The sequence below is a fragment of the Mandrillus leucophaeus genome, unplaced genomic scaffold (assembly GCF_000951045.1).
Source record: "Mandrillus leucophaeus isolate KB7577 unplaced genomic scaffold, Mleu.le_1.0 Scaffold684, whole genome shotgun sequence".
NCBI lineage: Eukaryota > Metazoa > Chordata > Mammalia > Primates > Cercopithecidae > Mandrillus > Mandrillus leucophaeus.
The window spans coordinates 609179-635635 of record NW_012107408.1 but is presented as its reverse complement, the minus strand read 5'-3'; the positions used below and the strand labels follow the sequence as shown (position 1 = coordinate 635635).

The 26457-nt window shown below is 40.7% G+C and overlaps 1 protein-coding gene across 5 annotated transcripts in view; it reads left to right on the top strand.

Annotated features, from left to right (window-relative positions):
* SLC1A3 (solute carrier family 1 (glial high affinity glutamate transporter), member 3) overlaps positions 1 to 26457 on the top strand; it is an 88944-nt gene that overhangs the window by 11712 nt on the left and 50775 nt on the right. For 4 of the 5 annotated variants that reach the window (XM_012002365.1, XM_012002363.1, XM_012002361.1 and 1 more), the window contains one exon: positions 13045 to 13182. The exons of the other annotated variant lie outside the window; for it this stretch is intronic. In XM_012002365.1, coding sequence (XP_011857755.1) covers positions 13045 to 13182 — 138 coding nt within the window. The remainder of the gene's footprint in view (positions 1 to 13044; positions 13183 to 26457) is intronic. 5 annotated transcript variants of the gene reach the window in all.

The following is a 26457-nucleotide window of genomic DNA, read 5'->3' as shown; positions in this document are numbered from 1 at the left end:
TAAGTTCTGACATTGCAATGCTTTCCACGAGATGATGGATGACAAGAAGCTTGTCATCTTTGCAGAGCTGTTTCAGTTTTCTCATTCTTGCAACTTCAAGGGCTACTAATTGGTTGAAGCAGCACATGAGCCTATAATGATTGAGTTCAAAGTTTTTTCAGATTCGCTTCCTTGTCTCCAAAAAAAAAGAAAGCAGTTTGGTCAGAAAGTGATCTACTCACTATAAATCTAAGCACAGTGAGTGACTTTCCTCTCCATGGCCTAAACTAAGTAAATTCCTCATTAAAGCAAATTAAAGCAGGATTGAGGAGAAATCAACCCAGACTCAAAGCGACATTTTAGAAAGATGCAGGCATCCAGCAGAAATATTGCCGAAAAGAATCCAGTAAGATTAAAAAAGAAAGAGGGAGAAACAGTTGTGGGCCTTTTTTTTTTTTTTTTTGGCCTATTTTATTTTACTTATGTAGTAAATTTACATAGTCCAAAATAAAAAAGTACAAAAGCTTGTAAAAAGAAAGTATCATACTGTCCCCTGTCCCCCAGGGTTCCCGTTTATCTTGTTATTCATTTCTCATATGCCCTTGGAGAAATGTTATGACTATAAAAATAAATATGTATTTATTCCTTTTTTAACTCTTTGTATACAAATAATAGCATGGTATACATAACCCACTTTTCACCTTGCTTTTTTCACTTTACAATATACCTTGGATATTATTCCTTAGCACGTAGAAAGGCCCCTCATTCTTGGGGCTACATCGTATGGGTATACTATAACTTATTTAGGCAATTAGCAATTGATGGACGCTTCTGTTGTTTCCAGTCTTTAGACATTTTTATTTAAAAATAGTGCAATGAATGATCTTTCACCCATGTATCTGTGGATATACCTAGAAGTGAAATTGCTGGGTCTAAAGGTATACTCATTTGTAATGTTGATAAGTATTGCTAATTTGTACCCCATAGAATTTGTGATCATTTGCTCTCCCAAATTGTGGGATTTAAAAAAAGTTAGCCTTGGTACTGTACTGCCTCTGCCAAAGGTAAACATGAGTGGACTTTGCAGTTTGTGTGGGTTACGCAGACAAATGGAGGAAACTAAGGAAATCAGCGCATTGGAAAACTGTAATTTCAGGATTGAATTGAGTAGATGCAGGTATCTCCCTTCTTCTAAAGCCCAAATTTAATCCAGACACAACACCCAAAGCTTTAATTTGTATGTTACGTTCAACTTTTGAAGCACTTTCACGTCTCTTACCATCTATAATCTTCACAATAAACTGTGAAAAAGATGGACCAGGGTTTCAGTTTTTATCGCTCCCTCTAAGCTTTACCTCGCCTCCTACCACCGATTTAACACAAGTTTAGAAAGTGAAACATTGAGCAATGTGTCAAGGGCACTTAGAAAAGAGATTGCCATTTGGCCGGGCGCGGTGGCTCAAGCCTGTAATCCCAGCACTTTGGGAGGCCGAGACGGGCGGATCACGAGGTCAGGAGATCGAGATCATCCTGGCTAACCCGGTGAAACCCCGTCTCTACTAAAAAATACAAAAAACTAGCCGGGCGAGGTGGCGGACGCCTGTAGTCCCAGCTACTCGGGAGGCTGAGGCAGGAGAATGGCGTAAACCCGGGAGGCGAAGCTTGCAGTGAGCTGAGATCCGGCCACTGCACTCCAGCCTGGGCGACAGAGCGAGACTCTGTCTCAAAAAAAGAAAAAGAAAAAGAAAAGAAAAGAGATTGCCAGAAATAAGACTATAGAAGCTAGGATCGCCTTGCTCCCAGGCCAGCCCTGGCACTTTTAGGTGCAGTCTTAAGGGATGCAATCTGTCCATTAATAATTCCCCAGAATACTGGTGCTGACAGTCTGAGCACAAATGGGTCTCGGCTGGGCTCTACAGCAGAACATAAAATCAGGAAACAGGAGTAAACTTTACTCTTCATACTGCACAGAGACGTATCAGTTACTAGAATAGAGGCTCTCAAAGAACAGAAGAGGGAATAGATGGAAATGGGAACACCCTTGCTGTGCACCACCATGTAACACACAAAAGCACCAGGGGAACGTGGGAAATTTTAAACATATTTCATTTCCAGTTTCTACTCACTCATAATAATATTTTTTTTCCAGAAAGGAAGGCAACAAGTCCTGCTTTTAATTGCTAATTCTGGAATAGAATATTTTTTAAAATAACAACCGATTGGACATTTAGAATATCTGTAGGATTATTTGTAAATTAAATTATCACATCACATAGCCTTTTTCAGTGCAGTTTTTGGAAGAAAGCACCAGGCCTTTCTTAGAACTCCAAGATTCTTCTGATGCAGTTGTCTCTAAGAGTCACACACCGCGTGCACATAAGTCTGTGTCTCCACTCTACTTAGTCATCAGTCACCCAGGGCTGGCTCATCTGGGCACCCCTTGTGGAACAAGGCTGGGGCAGGTATTTCCCACCTTCAGCAACAGGAAATACCAAAGGACAAAAGAAAGAGCCAGGCCAAGGCCCAAATCTCCCAAGGATGTGGGAACAGAGGAGTGGGGGAGGGTTGAGAGGTTGCCTCCAACACCCAGTAGCTTCTCACCAGGAAATGCCTGGAAGTTTGACAGAAACAAAAGACCAGGGACCAGCAGAACTCTTACCCAGGTAGATTCACCATTATGGTTTTGTCTTCTTTGTAAAAATAAGCTAATGCAGCCTGGCGCAGTGGCTCACTCCTGTAATACCAGCAACTCAGGGGGTTAAGGCAGGAGGATCCCTTGAGACCAGGAGTTGGAGACCAGCCTGGGCAGCATAGTGAGACCCTGTCTCTAAAAAAATTTCTAAAATTAGCCAGGTGTTGTGGTGCACACCTGTAGTCCTTGCTACTCAGAAGGCTGAGGCGGAAGGATCACTTGAGGCCAGGAGTTCAAGACCAGCCTGGGCAACAGAGTAAGACCCTATCTCTAAAAATAATGAAAAGAAGCAAGTGGAAATTTATGTCCAACAGCTTCATCAAACTGGCGTGAGACAGGCTTGTGATTTCTCCAAAGTGGGCCAATTCCTGAAATAGAAATTTTTATTTGATTTCTCAAATCATTATTGCATGCCTGCCGTAATAGTTGTAATGGCTAAATTGCCAAAACATTTCTGACTCATTAAATGCTCTCATATGTATTATCAAGGAGTTTAGAATTCATTAACAGAAGCAAGTTGAATTAGTATAAAGTGGCTAAGATTTATAATGTTTTTGATGAACATGGTTCTTTTAAACTCAAAACTTAAAGTTCAGGAGGATCTTAGACACCACCCATTCCAATTGGTCTCTCTCATTTTGCAGATTGTTTTAAAAAAGAAAAAAGAGGCCTGAAGAGATTGTGTGATTTGAAGATATGGAAACAGGCAGACCTAAGTTTGCAATCCCATCCTGTCATATCACTTACTGCAATGTGACCTTGGGCAAGTGACTTATTCTTTCTAGGCCTCAATCTTTTCATTAATGGGATACTGATATTAAATCCTGCAGGTTTGATGTGAAGATTAAATCATTTAGGTAAAGCATCTCCTACCCTAAGTTACTGACAGGATCAGGCCCAGAACTGTCTTTCTACAGCATCACACTTGCTCTCCCTTCTACTCAAAAAAAACCTACCTTAGGAGCAAATTCGGGATCCACAGCTATCACTCCTCATTTGTGAATTTAGAAAGCTAAGCCTACGAGAAATCATAATTCAGTCAAGATCCAGTCCCACAGACCATGAGAGCGAAATCACACGGTTTTGTACAGAGGGGACATTCCTTAGGGTAGGCTACTATGCTCAGGGAGTGCAGTAGGGAATCGGATTTACTGGGGAGCACAGGACAGAGAGATTCCTGCATTCAGAAAGTGTGCTCAACACCAGGTGGGGCCCAGGCACTGGTGGATCCTGCTTATCTGAAAGAAAATAAGTTATGTGTGTTCATTTGTTCAGCAATATATTAAGCACCTACTGTGTGCCAGAAACTGTTTGAGGGGCTTGATATAGGTCAGTGAACAAAACTGTCCAAAAAAGAAACAAAAAAAATTCTAACTTTGTGGAGCTTATATTTAGCAGGTAGAGAAAATAATAAACAAGCATAATAAACAGAAAATTATATTGTATTTTGGAAGGTGATAGGAACTATTAAGACAAATAAAACCAGCTAAGGGATAAGAAAATTCAGGGTAGACCTCGTTCAGAAAGTGACATTTAAGCTAGGTCTTTTTTTTTTTTTTTTTTTGGCAGGCTCTCTGTCTGTCACCTAGGCTGGAGTGCAGTGGTGCGGTCTCTGCTCACTGCAATCTCCACCTCCCAGGTTCAAGCAATTCTCCTGCCTTAGCCTCCTGAGTAGCTGGGACAACAGGCGTGCACCACCATGCCTGGCAAATTTTTGTGTTATTAGTAGAGACAGGATTTCACCATCTTGGCCGGGCTGGTCTCCAACTCCTGACCTCAGGTGATCCACCCGCCTCGGCCTCCCAAAGTGCTGAAGTTACAGGCATGAGCCACCGCACCTGGCCGAACTAAATCTTAAAGGAAGTAAATGTTGTGAATGTGTGGGAATTATGTTTTAGGCAGAAGGAAGAGCCAGTGCAAGGAAGATAAAAGGGGATCATGTCTAAGATGATGGAGAAATGACTAGGAGGCAAGTGTAGAAACAGGTGAGAGCGAGCAGAGTAGGAGATGGGTTCTGAGCAAGGTGGATCTAGAGGGGCTTGCCAGGAGCAGCCACTGATTGCATGGCCTTGGGCTTAGACTGCATGAGAGGAGGAGTCAGTGGAGGGAGTAGGGGAGTGAGAAGCTGACCTAGGTCTCAGTGTTCTTTCGGGAATCGGCTGGAGAGAGGTGAAGCAGAGGCAGAGAAACCAGTTAGAAGACTACTGCAGTAGTCCAGCCAATAAGGAGGGTGATTTGTAAATTTGGAGGCTTCCTCATTGACAAATTATAAAAAAAAATTGACGCATAGAAGGCAATAGAGTTATCCAGGGTCACACAGGGAGTTAAGGGCTAGGACTAAAATCTCGACATCATTCATTCCTTAAACATTTGTAGGGCATCTTCTCCATGAAGACAGAAGCAGCCTGGTAAGGACGCCCAGAGACTTTTGCATGTTAGGTTGACCTCTAACTGCCATGTATAGCTCACTTGTTAAGTGTGGGTGGGACTTGTGACTTCTAACCAACAGAATATAGCAGAGGTGATGGGATGGCACTCCTGTGATTATATTACAATTATACATCAAATTCTTGTAGCCTTGAGACAAATTAGTGCTAGTTTGGTTTTGGTTTTGCTACCTAAATGGAAAGATCCTAACTGAAATAGCAGCATGTTTGTCACGTAAAACCAGTGAGTGGTGTACTGTCAACACTACGATTTTCCTTGAGCCACTAAAGTGGACATCATGGTCTCCTTTCTGGCTAGGTATCAGGCTGAGGTTTTTCTGGGCAATGGGTATGAATGTCTCCTGGCCTTCCTGTAGCACTAATGCTGAAAGAGCTGGCTGGCTCATCTTGGTCAGGCACTTAGTTTTCTCGTGGTTGGCCTCAGAATGCGAGGTCTTTCTGTCAAGATCATTGCCTCTACTGCTTTGAGATTTCCTTTTGACATTTGAGCTCCTTTGGAGCACTACCTTGCTTTCTGGAAGATTTTGAATAGTGAGTGATATCTCTTAGAAGACTTTGGTCTGCCAACTTGTTCATGACAAAGTTTGCAGATGGAGGAGATAATTTAGTAAAATTTTACTATTTCAAACTCCAATATTTACCAAAAATTAAGTAGTGTGATTTGGTCTAAATTTTGCTTCAAATTATGCCTCATTCTTTTACTCTTAAATATTTTCTGGTATCTTAATATTTTCAATAGTTTTATCAGATTAAATGTGGACCAAATTCTTAAAGTTGGTCTTTAGCTTTCAACTTATTGTATGTGTTTGGCCTTAAAGAGTAAACCTATGATATCTTCTTTCTGAGGCTCCAATGTGCACATTGTGTCTTAGTTGAGAAAGTGAGATGATATTTAATTTTCCAAATAAGTATTAGTTGTTGGCCAGGCGTGGTGGCTCACGCCTGTAATCCCAACACTTTGGGAGGCCAAGCCAGGTGGATCACAAGATCAGGAGATCGAGCCATCCTGTCTAACGTGGTGAAACCCCATCTCTACTAAAAAAAATTACAAAAAATTAGCTGGGTGTGGTGGCAGGCACATGTAGTCTCAGCTACTCAGGAGGCTGAGGCAGAATTGCCTGAACCAAGGACGTGGAGCTTGCAGTGAGCCAAGATCATGCCACTGCAACGCAGGCTGGGCTACAGAGGGAGACTCCGTCTCAAAAAAAAAAAAAAAAAAAAGAAGAAGAAGAAGCATTTGTTGTTAGGAAAACAAGGAACCCCTGAAGAACTCCTTTCTTGAACTTTCTACATTAGTAAAGAGAAACTATTTAAGAAAAATGCAATTTTGTTTATAGCATTCATCCAGCACAGTTAATTTTGATCACTTTAAACATTCTAGTCAATATATTTTCTAGATTCTAGAAATCTTGTTCAAATACTAACACTGGAGTAAACCAGAAATCTTAATTAATATTGATAACCAAAGGTGCATGATCTGAATATTGCTCATGACATCCATATATTGTATAACATCACCTAGATGCAAACTTTGCAAAATTTGTTTTAGCTCTAACAAATTCTGCTAGGAAGTGATTTTGATTTTCATTGCTATTTTTGCAGAGTAATCTATAATAAAGGATTTGTTCTTTTGCACTGAGGATCTGGAGTCCATAAAGCTTTTTGTCAGCTGTGGGACTATCAATCAATGTGTTTCAAATAAGTGACCACTAATGGAGCTCAGTTTTGCAAAGGGTGCGCTGCTTTGCCACAGAGAAAAACTGATTGTGGCCGGGCGAGGTGGTTCACACCTGTAATCCTAGCACTTTGGGAGACTGAGGTGGGTGGATCATGAGGTCAGAAGATCGAGACTACCCTGGCCAACATGGTGAAACCCAGTCTCTACTAAAAATACAAAAACTAGCCGGGCATGGTGGCGCATGCCTGTAATCCCAGCTACTTGGGAGGCTGAGGCAGGAGAATCACTGGAACCCAGAGGCAGAGGTTGCAGTGAGCCAAGATTGCACCACTGCACTCCAGCCTGGACAACAGAGCAAGATGTCATCTAAAGAAAGGGAAGAGAAGGGAAAGGAAGGGAAGGGAAGGGAGGGGAGGGGAGGGGAGGGGAGAGGAGGGGAGGGGGGGGAAGAAGGACAGAGCAAAGAGGGATCTGAGAAGTCTGTGCATCAGGCTGTGTTTCCAGGAAGGCATTTTTCATTGCTGGGCTAGAATGTAATCGGAAACCAGAACTGCCCACCAAGACAAGCAGGCTTCGTATTCACTGCGTTTCCTCTTGATTTGATGCTGATAGCTGGTCGACCCTACCTCTGGCTTCAGCTCTAACGTGGCTTGTAGGAGCAGAAAGCTGACGAAAAATGGCTTTTGTTGATTCATTCAGCAATGAGTTGAGAAAAGCTAGCTGTTGACTTCGTTAAGTAAAATCAACACAACTTTTCCTCAGCTTAAGCTCTAGATTTAGTTAATGTCATTCAAAATAGACGAAAAAATGGGCAAAATATTGTGTACCCATTTAGACTCCTTCAGTCAGTACCACGGTTGTTGAGAGGCTGTGAGGACAGTAGAGTGGGTGAGTCTGGACCCTGAAGCTGGACAGTATGGGTATCAGGTCCACCTCAGCTACCCCATGGACTTGAGTGAGCACATGACCCCTCTTTAAGCCTACTGTGGTGGCAGCCTGCCAGCTGTGTGGTTTTGGCAATTTACCTGCCCTCTCAATGACTCTGATTCCTCATCTGTGAGGTGTGGATAATAATAATAGTCCTGGCCTCGATGCAATGTGTGAAGCAATGTGCTTGTGAGGACTTGGTATCTGCCACGTGGTCAATGACTAGGAGCTGTTGCTGTTAAGGACAAACGTTGACACGCGTCTTCATTAAGTTCTTCATTAAGTGTCCTTTTCACGTTATTACCAATGGTTTCTAGTGACTGAAAATGTGTGTAGTGGAGGGAAAGGCAGACTATTTTAATTAATAAACTTTATATAAGTTTTATTAAATTATAAAAAAGGATTTGGTACAGCCATTTTTGAAAGTGGCAATACTACTTTTGAGATCTTCAACAAGTAAGAGGACTTGTAAAGGGTTCCAAGATGTGCTGGGTGCTGACAGGACATGTCTAGTAGATCCAAGGTTATTCCTCCAGAGTGTGCACCTTGTAGGAGTTCAAGATGCTAAAGATCCAGGAACCAGGCTCTTTTGAGAACTATACTCAGGCCTAGGCTACAAGGACATGTTTGTGTTTGAGAGGCATTAAAAGAGTAATGGAAAGAGCACTAGGCTTTGTGTAGAATCCCCCCACTCAACCACTTATGAGATCTATAAGCTTGAGAAAGTTAACTGACTTCTGAGCATCAGTTTATTAATCTTTAAAATAGACACAAGGCCTGGTGCAGTGGCTCACGCCTGTAATCCCAGCACTTCAGGAAGCGGAGGCGGGCGGATCACAGTGAGGTCAGGAGTTTGAGACCAGCCTGGCCAACATGGCAGAACCCCATCTCTACTAAAAATACAAAAATTAGCTGGACCTGTGGGTTCATGCCTGGAATCACAGCTACTCAGGAGGCTGAGGTATGAGAATTGCTTGAGCCAGGAGGCGGAGGTTGCAGTGAGCCGAGATTGTGCCACTTCACTCCAGCTTGCATGACAGAGTAAGACTCCGTCTCAAAAAGATAGAAGAGAAAATAGATACAATAATATCTACCTCATAAAGTTGTGATGAGTGTTAAACACCACCATTAACACATAGTAAGGGCTCAATAAATATTCCCCTTTCCCAGCGTAACCTCATCTTTTTCAAGAGCAGAAATAGTTCGCCTGGTAAACCCAGAAATAGTAAACCAACAAAAGCACAGTCAGGGACAAAAATGATTCAAAGTGTGTCTGAATCTACTATCACTCTAAACAACACTTCTCTTCAAAACTTTAGACGTAAAACTATCCCTTATAAATACATGATGTCTCCTATCTATAGAGAAGAGATGTCCTGCTTCAGAGAAATGATGCCCTCCTACCATAGAGAAGAGCTTTTAGACGATGTAGGTGTTGTCTTGAGGAATGTAAATAAATAGAGACACATCCTAGAGTAGCTAATTCCATGACTGCACTTCCCAGCAAGACCAGCTTGTTAACTATAAGGAGAGACACACACAAAATATCACTAGCTCTTGAGACTTTGCTCCCCTGACTGTCTTGCATTGTTCTGTTAGATATCTGTTTGGCAGGTAAGATTTTGTCATTCGCACATTACCCAGAATTCATTCATGGAGCTGGCTTACTTTCCCTCCTAACACCTAAATAAAAATTGGTGCACTAAGTGCAGGGCTTGAGCGGGGAAGAGGAGAGAAGGTAGTAAAACACCCAAGGAGAGGAAGAGGCTGTATACACAGCCAGTGTTGTTGTATCAGTGGGAGTAGAGTTAGCATAGGCTCAGATAAGACTCTGGGAGATGAGATCAAGTGCACCTAGTGTTTAGATAATCGCTTCCTTCATCAGCACTTGTTTGACTTTTGCTCCTAGAACCTATATCATTAGCAGAACAGCTATTCTATCAATTACTTATAAATAAGGTAAATTTTTTGGACTAGACAGGATCCTGCCTACCCTTGGAAATATTACGGTATATAAGTAAGTGTATTTCTAATAACAAACAGCCAACCAGGATATGAATTTGTAAAACCAAGCCTGGTCTTCAACTGTCATTTGCAGAATATCTAAAACTCCTAACAGCTTGATACGTTCAAATTCCAGATGACCAAAATGAGCCCCTTGTGTTTACCATGCACATGTTTTGTTACAATTGAATGTCAAGTGTTTAAATCCATTCAAATGAAGATCAGAAAACACATAATTCAGTAAAATTAATTTGATTGGAAATAAAACAAAATGTTTATTTATTTAGATGTGAAAAAGCACTTATCTTTGCGTGACTAGGCTTTTATGTGAGCAAGCAGGAAAAAGACAGACATAACCAAAGTCTTTTATTAATTCCTATAAGTTATGGATGCTACTGTGTTAAATAATGTACATTGCAAATCAGAATTAAATGCCTAACCCCAGATTGAGTTCCAGGAAGACTGAAAGTTAAATATTTTAAAAACCAAACAAGTAAACATAGAAAGAAAAATGAATTTAAGATGTATCAAACTTGTGAGGGGAGAGGGAAATTAAAACATATAAACTTATGAAGAAATCACCTAATAAAAAAGGTGTGCAGACATTGTTACAAAAATGCAAAATACCGGTACATGTTTAACGCGATAATGTAAGGCAAACAAACCAGAAAAACAGTTATAGCAAATATTTTATACATAGACAAAGGGTAATTATCTTTATTATGTAAAAATACTCAACATGTACACATACACACACGTACGTGCCTAGACCCTTAAACGATTAGGATTGAATAGGTACTTGGAGAAAATACAATTAGAAAAAATAATCAACATCATTAGATGTTAAGTAAATACAAAACACAACAAAATATATACTATTTACTCATCACATTAGCAAATTTTGCTTGTTTTCGCAATCTTTTTATGATAATACTCTGCTCCTGGGGGTAGAGGAAATAAAGCCTCATTCACTAGCCAAGCATTAAGCTACCCAGCCAACCCACGCAGAAAGCAATTTCATAACATGGATTAAGGTAGTCGTATCCTCTGAGTCGTATCCTTTCTCTAAAACTACAATTTAAAAAAAATCCCAGATGTAAAATAGCCTTCATCGTGATATTCTTCATAAAAGTGAAAAATGCCGAACAACCTAAATGTTCAACAACAGAGCGAGGACTAAGTAAAGCCTGATACAGTGAATGAATCTGGTATCAGGAGACCTAAAAGTGATGTTTATGGTGACCGTATATGGAAAAGTATATTCTGTATGATTTCCATGTGTTTAACTATGTTTTGGAACATCCTGCAAAGAGACACACAAAGTGGTTGCCTTTGCTCTGCAGGAGAAGAGGAAACACATAAAAGGGTTAAGAGCCTGGGATCTGGCCGGGCGCGGTGGCTCAAGCCTGTAATCCCAGCACTTTGGGAGGCCGAGATGGGCGGATCATGAGGTCAGGAGATCGAGACCATCCTGGCTAACACGGTGAAACCCCGTCTCTACTAAAAAATATAAAAAACTAGCCGGGCGAGGTGGCGGACGCCTGTAATCCCAGCTACTCGGGAGGCTGAGGCAGGAGAATGGTGTGAACCCGGGAGGCGGAGCTTGCAGTGAGCCGAGATTGCGCCACTGCACTCCAGCCTGGGTGACAGAGCGAGACTCGTCTCAAAAAAAAAAAAAAAAAAGAACCTGGGATCTGAGTCCAAACTGTTTTTAAATCCTAGCTCTGCCACTTGAGTATATTTGACTTTGAGCAAGTTTTCAGTTCATTGTGATTAGGTTTCTCCCTCAGTAAGTTTGTGGTAAAATACTACCCTACTCCTGCGGTTGTTGAAAGGATTAAATTTGCTGCTAACCCAGGTAACGCCCAGCATATAGCAAGAGCTCAGTAAACGTTAGTTATTTGCTATTTACTTCAGTGATACAACCAATATGTGCAGGCTTTTGTCCCACCTTTCTGCGTTTTCCAGTTCAACTTTTCTCTCTTAACCATGTTACTGTTATATTGGAAAAAAGCAATAAGTATTTACCTGAAGGCCCTGAGAGCTGGGTCAGCTGGATTTTTTTTAGCCACATAGATTAAGATTCTTATTAGAATACCACAGTTTAGAGACAAAGAATGGATACTTTATAGTTGCCGAGACCCAAGAATTGAAATTGGAGTTGCAGTGACAATTCAAATGAACTTTGTGTCCCATTTCATAAGAAGTTAAGACAGTTCAGTTTCCGTAAAAGAGTGCTTGCCTCCTCTGGAAAAGCTGTGGCAACCCAGTATTATTCCTGCCTCCCCCCACCACCCCACTACCCCCAGCCTTTAGCTCCTAGTTAACCCAGTGCTGGGCATGCTGCTTTCTCTATAACTTACATGAACCTTTTTCAAGAATGGAATCACATGTTTCAGTAACAACAGCAAGGCAAAAACTTTACAAACATTTACAACACTGGCGTAAGTAAATTTTCTTTGGCAAGGAAAGTAAATTAGGGAAAGGGGAGAGGGAGTAAATTTACACTTTTGACACCAATACCTTTATTAATTTCTGAACATTTCAGTAGTTATCATGCATAATTTGATTTAAATGTAAATTTCTCATTCTAAAAATATTTTAAAGTTTCAGTTATAGAGGGAAAATTAAGGGGAAAATTGCTTTCTCTTTCCCTTATATTCTCCCACATCTTCAGGGAAAATTTTGGGGAGAAAATCTCTGCTCATTTTGGAGTCTTCTCTTGCCAGCAACTAACAAGTCGGTACAATACAGTTACCAAGGCAATGTCAAGACCATGTAGACAGAGGGAGAAAATGTGGTGTGAAGACAGGGAGATGATGAAAATGGACTAACAATGTAAACATGAGGGGTTTTTCTAACTGGAAAAAAAATAAAATCACTCTGTCCTTTAAAAGTGGTTATGTTAGCAATTCTAACATCTGTTGTTATAAAGGAACTTAATTAAAATAAAGCCTTTTTTTCTATATCACCTGTTCACGAATGCTTATTTATTTCCTAATTATGCCCCAATCTTTGTAACTCCGTACTAAGCCAGATCAGAATGAGTTCCACTGCATTCAAGTTAGACAAAGGGATTTTTTTACTTGTTGAAACTAGAAAGAGTTTTTTTTTCTGTAAGTTCTATTGGACCATGGATTTAGCCAGACCCTCACAGATAATGACTGCAAAGATAGATACATCTCTTGCTCCCAAAGCAGCACAGATATCTGCTGCTTAAATAAATATGACCACCAGCCAAATACTCATTTTGCTAGGGCTGTTCCTTCTGTTTCAAAAAAGACTCAATTTTTCTGGTTTTTTTCTCCCCCCTTCAGGTACAATCCTTGGATTTACCCTCCGACCATACAGAATGAGCTACCGGGAAGTCAAGTACTTCTCCTTTCCTGGGGAACTTCTGATGAGGATGTTACAGATGCTGGTCTTACCACTTATCATCTCCAGTCTTGTCACAGGTATCATAAGCAGTTGTTGGTTTGTTTGGTTTTTTTTAAGTGTGCTTATTGCAAAAGATTGCTTAGAAAAGCCAATGCTTTAGGTTTCTGCTGGATGCATGCTCTGTTCTAGAAAAAAAAAATGATGGAAAGGAGGCTTTAGTAATGCATGAATGATTATAACTCTCGTATTTTACCAATCACAAGAGGAAACGAATTTAAACAGCCACGTAATCTGGTTCGCCTCACCATGAACGAGGTGCTCTGCTAAACACCACACCATCAGCCTTCTCTGACCACAGTGATGTAGTTGACAACAGCGTACAACAGGTCTGTTTTCTCACCCTCTTATCCCACCCAGATAACATCTGGTTGGACAGCCTATTAGCTATTGATGCAAGAATGCTTGTTCTCAGAACCACCAGGACTTGAGCGGGAGCCTTCTTGGAAGCCTCATCAAGAGGTAATGCCCACAACACTCACCAACTCTGCTGCCACCAACACTTATCTTTTCCTGGTGTACCCGCATGATTTCATTTCCTTCTCCAGTTGCCTCCCACCCCCATTACCTTTTATGCTGGTGGGAGAAGGGGGAGGGGGCGGGAGATTTCCCCATCTGAATATTTTATCAGTGGACACTTGGACTTTTAACAAGTGGAAGCTTTGCAGGATAGGATTCCATTTTCTATGACAATGAGATAACCATTTATTCCTGCATGGGAAAAGGTGAAAAAGTCATTTGTCTATGTGATTGGTGAATCATAGGAGCCAAGAAGTTGCAGAAAAATGTTACTGTACATTCCTTCCTGCCCACTCTTCTCTTTCCCCACAGCACATCTCTGACTTGGAGAAGGAATTTCCATAGACACTGCCCCAGCGGGATGATTTCTGGGTTTGTAGGTAAAGCCCAGAACTCAGGTATTACTGACCCTATTCTTTTTTCCACCCTTAGCTCACTGTTCCCCTGTTGGGCATATACCACTCTGCCTCTATGTGAGCTGGCACTGAGAATGCTTCCCGTCCCAGGGAGTTCTCAAGGATATTTATACTCTCCTTTCAAGATCTCTGTGTAATGAGAACTTCATAGTACAACTCAAAAGTCATGGAGGAACATTCTATTACATGCCTTGGAGGGCTGGCTATTACTTAGACAGGAACTATGTCAGATTTTCCCTCAATGCCTTGCAGATCTCCGCTGGTTTCCACTTGTCCAGGGCCTTAAACAAGTGATTGCATGTACACGTGCTTTCACTGGAGAATGAATTGCCCATAAAACAGTCCTGGAGTTGATTTGGCGTACTTGTTTGTGAAGCTGGGATGGTCCATTGCTGACCAGGGGTAATCACAGCAGCTACAACTCTTACCACCAAAGCTATATTCATGCTGACATGAGGGCACATGCTTATTTTATTATCCATATGCTGATAATTTTCTGGGAAACAAATTATTCACAGAAAGCACTTGTAAGACAGAACCCACATCTGACATTTTCTGTGGTACAGCAGAGTCTCTCCTCACCGTCCCTGCTGGCAGGACATCTGGATTGAGTGCCTGCAGTTTTCCTGTACACAAACTGGGGGTTCTGGATCTTCTATACTTTCTCTTCAAGGGTGGAACCAATGTTTAGAGGTTTCTGCTTTCTCTTAACTGTGCTGAAAATCCAATGTGTTACTCTTTAAAAGAGAAAAGTCCTTATCTGATACAATTAGAGAAGTGTTACTTCCCCTTAGTAGCAGTCCCAGTTGACCACCACCTTGAAGTGGAATTTCCTGATTTTTCTTAATACCTAATAACAAACAACTTTATTGAAGAAATAAGAGCTTTGGTTGTGTAATTTTTCAGGAAAAAAAAAAAAAAAAAACTATGATGCAATCCCTTTGCATGGCTAAAGATAAATTTTTGGTCAAAACTTGGAAAAATCGTCAACATTTATAATATTGTTAAAGAGAAAGGAATTATAAGCTGCAAACAACTAATATAAAATGAACTTTTAAAAACGTAACCTAATTGCAAGTTGGGAGTGTTGCCAAATTGGACCATTAAGAGAGTTTTAGCTCTTACCCAGAACTGTGTTAAGGCAAAGAGCCTGAGGGGCATAATTTAGTTTGCCAAAGATCTTTTTAAGGTGTTAGTCTGAAGTAATTTCCAAACTACACAGTAATTTAGATATTTATGATCAAATGGAATGAATGATTGTTTCAATAAGAATGTCCTTTACGGTTTTGAATACAATAATTCTAACCTAAATGAGGGTATGACCCAGTTGTAATGGGAAGGGAGGAACTTTTACAAATTACACAGACCCTGAGGATCCCTGTGTATACTGGGAAATGTTACTGGAGAATGTGTTGCCTAGGGAAGAAACAAAGTCAGGCTCCATTATTTTAGAGTGGAAAGGCAACCTCAAATGCCTCCAGTGGCCACGTGGGTGATGTATGTCCATGAAGCTGCCCTTTCAGGCTACTCTTTGTTTTCCTATTTTGATAGAGTCATGGATACAGAGAAATATTTCTCTTCAACGAGAGAAGTAAGAGGGGCAAGTATGATGATAAGCAGAGAGGGAACCAGCTACAGAACAATATAGCAAAAGGAAGGCAAAGAGACCATTGAGGCAAGGGCCAGATCTTCCCATTTTTCAAGGGTATCCAGAAATCTCAAATTTTTTAAGAACCTGCAGACTTTTTGATACACTTCACGGAACAAAACACTGCAAAGCAAACATAGTCCACCTACAGGCCTATTCCAACCCTCAGACTACCAATATTGGAACTTAGGTTTGAATATCAGTGCTATTCATTATGAGAAATGTACTGCTAAACTTGTGTGCCCATGAAGCTATCACCGGATTTCCTATGTTGCCTTATCCAATCATTGGCAGTCCTGTGCCAAAGCTTAACTGATAATGTAGAATACGCTACTGAACATCATGTTTACTGCTGACTAAACAAATTGCTATTGGAAAGCCTCTTCTCTCCATCTTCTGGGTATAACAGCATTGTGTAGTAGCCATTCTGGTCTTTTCTGCACCAGAAGGAATAGTAGAGTAAGAACTCAGGTCACGCTCCCATGGGAAATATTTCCCAGTGGGAAAATACTTTATAGACTTGTTGCTTCTAAGTTCAGTTGTCCCAGGGTCTGTAGACAGAAACTGAAATGCATAAAATTATTATTGTGTTTCTTGGTCTAAGCATTTTATTGTGGAAGATTCTAGAAAACATGCTATAAGTTTAATTGTACTAAAGCCACATTTAAAGTCTGAGACATCTAAGTTATTCATTTTACTTGAAACATCCGTGTTTATGAGTTGTGGCTCTATAGCCCTTGTAAGCCATGTTCCCTTTTCCCTGAATTTGAAACTCCAATCTTTCCAAACATCCCTAGTGTGTATTAGCATTCCAGAGGCTGCCAGAAAGAAGCTGGGAGGAAGCCTAATGGCTAGATTTCTACTCAAGTACCTATTTTTTGAACAAGAAGACTATGCCTATGCCAACACACCACACAATAAAATAGGGGTTTGGTGCCAGTTTCTATTGATTTGGTCAGGATAGGCAGCCAAACTAGAAATTTCATGCCAGAAATATGAGTTGGTTTGGCTGACTTAGCCTGACTAAATTCACTGGATAATAATTAAATGTCACATCTGGTTGTGCTGTGTAGACATAACTATTACCTCCTCACTTCGGAATCTTTTCAGAAACTAGTGCTTTCTTCTTTTCTCATTCTAAGCGTGCATTCCCCCTCAATCACTTACTTCAGAAGAAATCTTTGGTGTCACCCCAGTTTTCTGGAGGTGGGGAGCACAACTTTTGACAGGCAATCTCTGTGGAGTTGGGCATGATGTAAGTAAAAGAGATGAGAGAGGAGTGTCAACACAAAAGTAAAAGCAACAGTGTCTGGGACCTACGGTAGGGCACGCTGGAGGCAGGATTATCAAATAGATGAAATTTCTCATTTAACATTCGTTCACTCTTTAACAGCTGTTTATTGTGCTCCTACTATGTCAGACACTGGGGATATGTGAACACAAAGGTATAGTTCCCAAGAAGATGTATGTTGGGTGCTGAGGAGTGAGCTTCCCTACATCCCTTAATTCACACAATGTATGTCAGCAAATTCCCATTCCAGTTCCAGCTAAAAGGAGATAAGACTCGTTCTCTGTACTCCCAACAAGAGACAAGTTGATTTTTAAGAACATGATTTCAAATCTGGTTTTCCTGTCACAGCATCTTCATCCTAAAGTCAACTAGCCCAGAATTTTCCATCATAGGTACCGCCTCAGTCTCATTTACTTAATATTTTGTTTAAACCAACATACTCTTCTTCCACAGCCTACAATAGTTACCCAAAATGGAAACCTCCTATTACTTGTCATGTGAAGGAGATAAGTAACAATGTTATGAAATTGTAAGCTGATACAATTGCCTAACAAAGGCCCTGGGAGCCTGTGACCCCACTCCCCAACTCTTGTAGTATTGTTAAATGGCCGGGCACTGTGGCTCACGCCTGTAATCCCAGCACTTTGGGAGACTAAGGCTGGTGGATCACTTGAGGTCATGTGTTCGAGACCAGCCTGGCCAACATGGTGAAACTCCATCTCTACTGAAAATACAAAAATTAGCTGGGAGTGGTGGCATGTGTCTGTAATCCTAGCTACTCGGGAGGCTGAGGCAGGAGAATCACTTGAACCCAGGAGGCTGAGGTTGCAGTGAGCCAAGATCATCCCACTGTACTCCAGCGTGGGTAACAGAGTAAGACTCCATCTCATCTCAAAAAAAGAAATATAAATAAATAAATAAAGAGAGGGGATTAGTAAATGTTAACAAGGTGTTAAATACACATCAGCACCAAAATAAGCTTTGCCTTTCCTGTAATCCAAAGAATCAAAAGAGAATTGAAAAGAATGACTTCCTCACTGTGATTTTATATTAATTAAGGTAGGGTTTCCACACCACCAGGACACCTATCGCACTTTGGGAAGCACTGATCTGGTCCAACCATTCCTGCAGTGTCCCTTCCAAATGACTGTCCAGCTTCTTCCTGAACATTTCCAAGGACAAGAGATCTTTGGAACCCATTTGTCCTTAGAAAACTCTAACAATACTTTTTGGATCCAAAATAAAACAAATAAATTTAAAAACCAGAAAAACAAAACACAACACCTGCCTGTCTGGTCCTCCAAGCTCTATGATGTGTCACGTATTATTTGGGCAACTTCTTTTCAAATCTATACACCCACGACTTCAGTCGAATGTGGGACTCAACAACTGTTGAAGGCAACAAGCTGGAATCACCAGCAAAGGGCTTTCTTATTTAAACATAATAAATGTTGTACCTCCAAGTATGGTCCTTTGGCTTCAGAGAAACGACAGTTGCAGTCAGATTGAACAGAAGTTTTGTCATTTCATTTAACACAAGAGGGCTAGACAATTCTTAAATCTGGAGCATCTGAAGGGTTTGTCAAGGGCTTGCAAAATGAGTCAAAACCACTAAGAGAAATTTAATATCTTAAGCTATGCATTGCCATGGCTCTGGTGTATAGCTGAGGCCTGTTTGAATACTCTGAGCATTTATGGACAAGAAAAGGAGCTGTAGATTTCACCACCTTCCCCCTCAACACCTACCCGTACATTGTATTGAAAAAAATAAATAAATAAACAAAACAGTATCTCTCTCAGGCTAAAAGGAGTTTCTTTAGGCTTCCCTTTCATTCTCTGTAGAATGTAAGTGATAGGATACCTGTGTCACAAGGTTGTTGTGAGGATTTATGCCTGGCACATAGTGTGCTCAATTAGTGGTAGTTGTTGGTGGTAAGAGTAGCAGCAAGAGCTGTCCTCTGGCAGTTCCCATTGTATAAATGAAAATTCTAGAGCAAGAAGACAGAGCTTCAAGTCAGGGGCACGGAACTAAGGCTCCAGATTCCACACTTCTCATTTGTCTGTGATCCCTGAAGCAACCACTTTCCTATTAAGGTAAATGGAAGAAACCATAAAATTAATCCAGTAACAACATGGGAGTCAGCGAGAATTCCTTCCTCATTACTGGAAGGGATAGGTTTCTGCCCTACGGCATGGAATTCGATTACCTTATCACAGCTGCATAATTCTAAATATTATCATTGGTTATACAACTGCTCCGTCTTTTCTGAGAAACTCAGCCCCAGTGTGTAGCACCCTGGATTCCACGGGCCAGCAAATTCCATATACTGCACCCATGCTGTGAATGGAGATTTTCAGGCTAACCAAAACTTGAGGTGACCAAAACTTGAGTCTCCATCTTAACACTCAAACACACTTCATGGCAGCCTGGAAACAAGGCAATCATTACGAAGCTTCAGCCCAGTTCATGTGAAACCAACTTACTGGGACTGCTTCATTGTCTCTCTAGGGCTAATTACAAACATGTGGGATGGGAAGCTAAGGAACGCCTGTCTAGAAAGGGAGGTTGTATAATGTAGTGAGAAGAACCCATCTGTGGGGTAAACTTTTTTTGCATCATGTAGAAAGTAAATCTGGGTAATTAAATGTGTGTGTGTGTGTGTGTGTGTGTGTGTGTGTGTGTGTATTTAGGTTTTGGTGAGGTATAAAGTCATTTAAGCTATACCAAAAAGAATTTACCTTTCCATTACAGATGATTCATTCAGTAAGCATTTGTTGAGGATTTTTATGTGCCAGGTGCTTCTCTAGGAGCTGAGGATACCAAAATGGAGAAGACAAGATATCTGCCCTCAAGGCATTCAACGTCTGGTTGGGAGATGGACTCATGATTGCAGTATTCATGGTATCAGTGACACGGGTAGTATCATCTCAATGAAGGGACAACTTAGGGAAGGAACGATGCACCAGTCTCTTCTCCTGCCTCTCCTGTATTCGGGCTTCCTTGCTGGGAAATAACTCTATTAGCAGAGAAGAAGGGGCTCTTTTCTTTTTCTTTTCCTTCTTTCCTTCTTTCCTTCTTTCTTTCTTCTTTCTTTTCTTCCTTTCTTCCTTCTTTTTTTTTTTTTTTTTTTTTTTGCCCTGAATTGTTTTCCTCTCACCCGAGTCTTTCACCATTAAACTCAGAAAGAACCAGAGGTGGGGCCCTGTGAAATTCCCAACAAAAGTCAACCTGGGGAACATGGCCTCACAAATGGGAAGTAAAGAAGAAAAGGTGCTTGACAGGCTTTCAACCACAGAAACCTTCCCTTTCGGAGGGAGCTTGCAGGAAGGGAGCCAGGAGACTTGAGGGTCTCTGGGCTCATGCAGCCTTCCTCCCAGAGCAGGAATCCCCTCTCCAGCCCCTGGAAAGTGGACATGGAGCTCCCTCGAATGCTCCATTCTTACGCGGTCTTAATTATGAAGTCTGTCTTCTGTGAGGCCCACCTATTGGTCCTAATTGTGTTATTTGGCACAATTAGGATGGCAGTTTTTCAGATGGTCTCAGGGAGAACCTAGCAGTCTCTTGGGCACCTGAGCATAAGCGCAGTGTCCCAGTGCTTCTTCTGTGCCTGTTCTCCAGGCCCTCCACCATCCTGACTGCCTCTCCGCCATCCACTGTGCTCCCAGAGCTGATCCTGGTGCTTCAGATGTCATGTGACTGGGTAGGGACAGTGGCCTAGATCCAGTCCTCTATGAATGCAGGCTGAGGTTGGGTCCACTGCTTTACCAGCCATGACAAACCATTGGCTTAGAAGAGTTAAGCTTGTGGTCAACTAAATCTTGTAGAACTGACTGTGGAAAGATTTTTGTGGAAAAAATGGAATTGTTCTTCAATTAAAAGATCAGTAATAACTGGCACACGGCTTTGTTGTGAGACGCTGCTTTCCAGAAGGCTTGAGCCTGTGCAAGTTAGAAATTCTTATTTGCTAATTTCAGCAGCTTCAAGTGAGCCGGTGATTTTGATCAGTTCTGGTTTGGAAGAAACTTTTGAAAAATTTAAAGAAAATGTAAATAAGAAAGGAAAGTTTAAAGTTTCCTTTATCTCTAGGAAAAATAAGATTTTCCACCCTTAACTTATCAACTTAAGTCTCCTTCAGAATGCTGTGGAACTGCAGGTTTCTTCTGCTGATATGATCATTGTTTTCAAGAGAGTGAGCTACCTGATTAATTCTGACTTGGAGGTTTGTCCCTAAGGATTGGAGGTGGCAGGTGAGGGTTGGAGGCGGGGAATGCTTCCGAAGTGAGACACCATCTTAGGCTCTTCTAATTTCTAGAGTTCACATTCTGAGAGGATTCACTGTCCCATCAGATTAATTGCACTACATAGAGGTAGTGCCCAGCCCCCAATTCCTGCCCCCTACCCCAGAGTTCTTTAATTAATTGATCTGAAATGGAGCTTGGGAATTGACGTTTATTTGTAGTTCTCTAGATGATTCTATCGTGCGCCCACGGTTGAAAACTACCACTTTACAGTTTTTCTAGAATTGTTCTTTGTTTTCTGGTGCCACAGTCCCCCAGTGTTACTACTTTAGTTGGTACCTTTATTAGTTCAGACACCCCCTGTTTTAGGAAGCCTTCCCTGGCTTTCTCCTGCTAATACAGGCTGGCAGAGGTGTAGGTACTATGTTTCCACCTTATCACAGTTACTGCATCACAATGGAATGTGCTGTTAACATGTCTGTCTTTCTCATAAAGGCTTCTTGAAGGTACTGTGTCTTTATCTGGCACATTCTTTGCATTGCCTAGAGGACAGAGTCTGCATTCTTGGCACAACAAATAAGACCCTTAGCAGCCTTCACAAGCCCCTCTACCAGCTTTATTGCCTGCTGCTTCCCTGGCAGAAACCCTGTCCCTCTCTCAACATCCTAATGCCCTCAGCACTTCATCCTTACTATGTTTCCCTCTTCCCCAGCTCCATCAGAATTTTTTACCTCCTTCAAAGTAAATTGGAAGCTTAGCTTTCAATCTTTCCATAAAGTTAGCCCTACTTGCTCCAGCTGAAAGTAAGGATCCCTCCCTGGAGTACCTGTCACTGTCACTCATACATTACCAGCACATGCTGTCATGCTCCAAACTAAACTGGAACGTTCCACTAAAACCATGTTTTATGTATTTTTGTGGCATCTGGAGCAAAGTTCATCCTGCCTGAGAAGTGTACCATTTTTAATGTTGTTTTTTTTTTTTTTCTTGAGATGAAGTCTCACTCTGTCACCCAAGCTGGAGTGTAGTGATGTGATCTCAGCTCACTGTAACCTCCGCCTCCCGTGTTCAAGGGATTCTCCTGCCTCAGCCTCCTGAGTAGCTGGGACTACAGGCACCCGCCACCACGCCCAGCTAATTTTTGTATTTTTAGTAGACAGGAATTCATCATATTGGCTAGGCTGGTCTCAAACTCCTGACCTTGTGATCTGCCCGCCTCGGCCTCCCACAGTGCTGGGATTATAGGCATGAGCTGCCACGCCCAGCCAGTTATTTTTAATCACAAAAGCAATGCATTCTCTATTAGAAATGACACATACAAATATTGATGAGCACAAAGTAAAAAGTGAAATGCTACTATGCTGAGGTAACCACCGATAACAGTGCTAGACCTGTTGCTGGAGAAGCAGCGTGTGGTAGGGAATAAGTGTTCTGGCTAGAAGGACTGAGCTGGAAGCCCAGCGTGGCCACTTCCCAGCTCAGTGACCTTTGAAGGGCTACTTTATCTCTCTCTGCCTCGGTTTCTTCATCTACACAGTAGTAGTATCTACCTCATTGGATTGTTGTGAATATGCAAGTTAATACTCATTAAGCATACTGCCTGACACACAATTGCTGCTAAAACATCAGCACTATTAATCTTTCACACTCTTTGTTAAAAGCTTACACACAAATATACCACTGTTTTTATGAAAACGGAATCATGTATTGTTCTATAATATGCTTTATTTGGATCGTATTCTCCTATATTAGTACATGCAGATATGCCTTATCACTGAATGATTAGCGTATTTGTAATATTCTGCTCTTTCAAATAATTCTGCAGTAAACTTCAGCAGGTATGTATCTTTGTAGTCTATTTCTGAATGATTGATGACTAAAAGCAGAGTTGTTAGAGCACCAAGCAAGTGCATGTAAAATCCAGAGAGATATTGCTAAATTGTCTCCCAAAATTATTCTCCCAAAAAGTGCTGTTTTCTCCTACTCCTTCAGAAGATATTATCCACTATAAATTCCATGCAGTTCTATTTAAAGTCATTTTTATTACTCAGGTGGTGCATGAATGCTTACTATTTGTGTAAGTAAAATAGAAAATGCTATATATAAGGGAAAACATGAAAGTACACTGCACACGCACACACGTGCATGCGCGCGCACACACACTCACAAACACGAAGACCCCCAGTATATTGACTTTAATTTGAATCAACTTGTGAACTGATTACCCTGGAAATGACTGGGAACCTGCATTCCATTATAAAAAGACTCTGTGCCCATAAAGACAAGTAAAAAGATGCTGGAGTTTCTGCTAGCAGAAATAGACAGAAAGAGAAGAGGTGGGGCGGGGGGCAGCGGGGAAGGGTCTATATCCAGACAAGGATTTCTGTGGCCATGTCATGAATTGTATGCTTCCAAAGGACAGTTCTGTTTTTTCCCTCTGTTTGGCATTTCGTGGTCATTTCATGATAAGCAGAAAGAAAACTTTGAAATAGTGCTATTCTCTGCTGAAGGATTGATTTACCTGAATGATGTTCCAATTTTGAGTCTGGGCAGAATCTAGGGTCCTAAGTCTTAAGTTTCTGCAAATTCATTTTACCAGGCAAGATAGACTTTTTGCTTCTTCATAGTGAAGATCCTTGCAATAATCTCAGATCCTCAGGCTGGAAGCCAGTGCATTACCCCATGATGTCCTTCTTTCACTAACCCATCAACTTCTGTACTATCAGTGTAACACGCTTCTCAACTGGACTGCCTCATATGGGGATATAGGCTTGCCTTCTTTGTGTTTATTTTTTAAAACAATTGTTTGAGTTTTCATCCGGGTTTCCTTCAAAGGGAAGAAATCTCCCCTAAATTACCAAACGAGTTTCCTCTCACAAGGCATTGGATTACGGGTGGCCGGTAGCTGAGTTTTGTGATTCTGAGGATAAGTAATAAGTCAAGAAGAGCTATTGGCTAATCCTTTAGAAGGATTCTATAAGAAAAGTAAGATGATTGTAAGCTTCCTAGATCCAAGCTGTTAAAATGACATCCGTATTACCAAGACTTGTCAGTACTGTGAAGGGAAAACAGAGGGGAACCCCTATATATAAAAACACAGTCTTGTTTCATCTATAATACCCCTGGTCCCCCTCCTTCATCTACATTGCCACCCCACCTACACCCACCACTTCATTATTTTATAGCTGATATTTTATTACATTTTTGAAAGCAAAGGAAACATAAGACAGGTGTACTATTTTAAGATTATATTAACATATTTCATGTTTCTTTAATGCCCCAACACACACACATACACACACACACATACACACACACACACCCCCCCCAAGAGCTGATCACTTGAACAAATTGTTAACCAATTGACTTGCCTCCCATTTCTGGTATAAGCTTCTGTACCAGTGCTTTATATTAATTACCAAAACCTTCCTGCAACCTGAGCATGATACATCTCTAGTATAGGATGACACAATAAAATATTTATGCTATGAAATTTGGGAACAAAATTTTTCATCATGGCATAATGTGCATGTATGGGCACAGATAGCTTTGTATGTTTATTCTGTTTTCAGAAGTCCTTCCAATTCTAAAATGCGTTGTAGTCTGACAGTGCCTCTAATGTTGGTAATTCTTTCTAAGTTTATAACTTTTCCAGAGTTTCTTTCTGCACTTTAAGGTTTCTTAACTAGATTATTTCTAGTTGAGCTGTAATTTCAATGTGTAGTTCTCCAGAGTGTTTGTGCTAAGCGTGGAAGTTTCATTATTTTAAAGCTAACTCCCTGAAAGTATATTACAAATGTTCTACAATTGTAATATAGTGATTCATACCAAAAAAAAAAAAAATCCCTATTATCAGCATACCTAAACTACACACTAAATATTTAAGAAAAAAAAAGTGGAAACATTAGTAGCTTTTATGCTGGAATCTTGCCATTTCTTTTTCAATTTAGAATAGAATTTGGTTGTCTTATCTTGGGACTCTATGCTTCACGACATACCTGAAAGCATTCTTTTGGCATGGATTTGGAAGATAGTTTTAGAGCCAGACATCAATGTAGTAGTTCTCAAGGATACCGAAAATTCATAACATTCTTATGGGTATAATAAAAAATGTTTACATATTGAATTCTATAATATAAAGTAGGAGCACACTTACTATGAGAAATATAGCTCCTATGCAATGTAAAGGGAAAATTATAAGCATATTTCCATAAATAGTAAAAGCTATTGAATCTAAGCATGATTGGCAATTTCAAATGTTCCAATATCATTTAGGCATAATGCTTCAAAGTTTTCAAGCCCTTTTTCTGTTAGCTTTCAGAAAAGTAGAGGACAAGAAAGGATGAAGAAAAATTTATAGTGAAAAATCTTAAAATTGAGAGAATTCAATCTATTAACTTTAATCTGTAAACTTTTTTTCTCCGAATGGCATCATTATCTGATTTTAGCAGCAAACATTTGGGTTTAGCTTATGGAAGGCAGATGTCCTGTGGGAACGTGACTTGAAGTCACCATATAACGTCCCACTAAATAAACATCTGAACTGTAACTTGACAGCTACCAAGTGAGGTCAAGTGTCTGAAAGTGCTGTGTACACCCCATAAGCACGTTTTCCTTATGTGAAGGATTCATTTCTAGCAATGCGTATCAGACTTTCAAGCACTCAAAACATACTTGCTGCCAAACTTTGCCATCCACCACTAACCTCCATTTGATCCTTAGAAAGTAGAAACTTACTTTACAATAGAAAAAGATATTATTTTATTTGTATGATGTCCTAAAACTATTTCTTGGTATTGATAGACCTAGGTTTATCTTATTTCAAGTTTTCCTTATTTTTTAAGAGGTTTACTGAGATATAACTCACATACATGCAATTTACCCATTTAAAGTGTACGATTTAATGACTTCTAGTATATTTATAGAGTTGTGCATCCATCATCACAATCAATTTTAGGAGATTTTTATCACCCCAGAAATAAAGCCTGCATTCGTTGGCCATCATCCCCCAATTCCCCCACGCCGTCAGCCCCAGGCAAACTCTAGTCTACTTTCTTTCTCTATAGATCTATTTATTATGAACATGTCATTCAATATATGGTCCTTTGTGACTGGCTTTTTTCACTCAGCACAATGTTTTCAATATTCATCCATGGTGTTGCATATATCAGTACTTCATTCC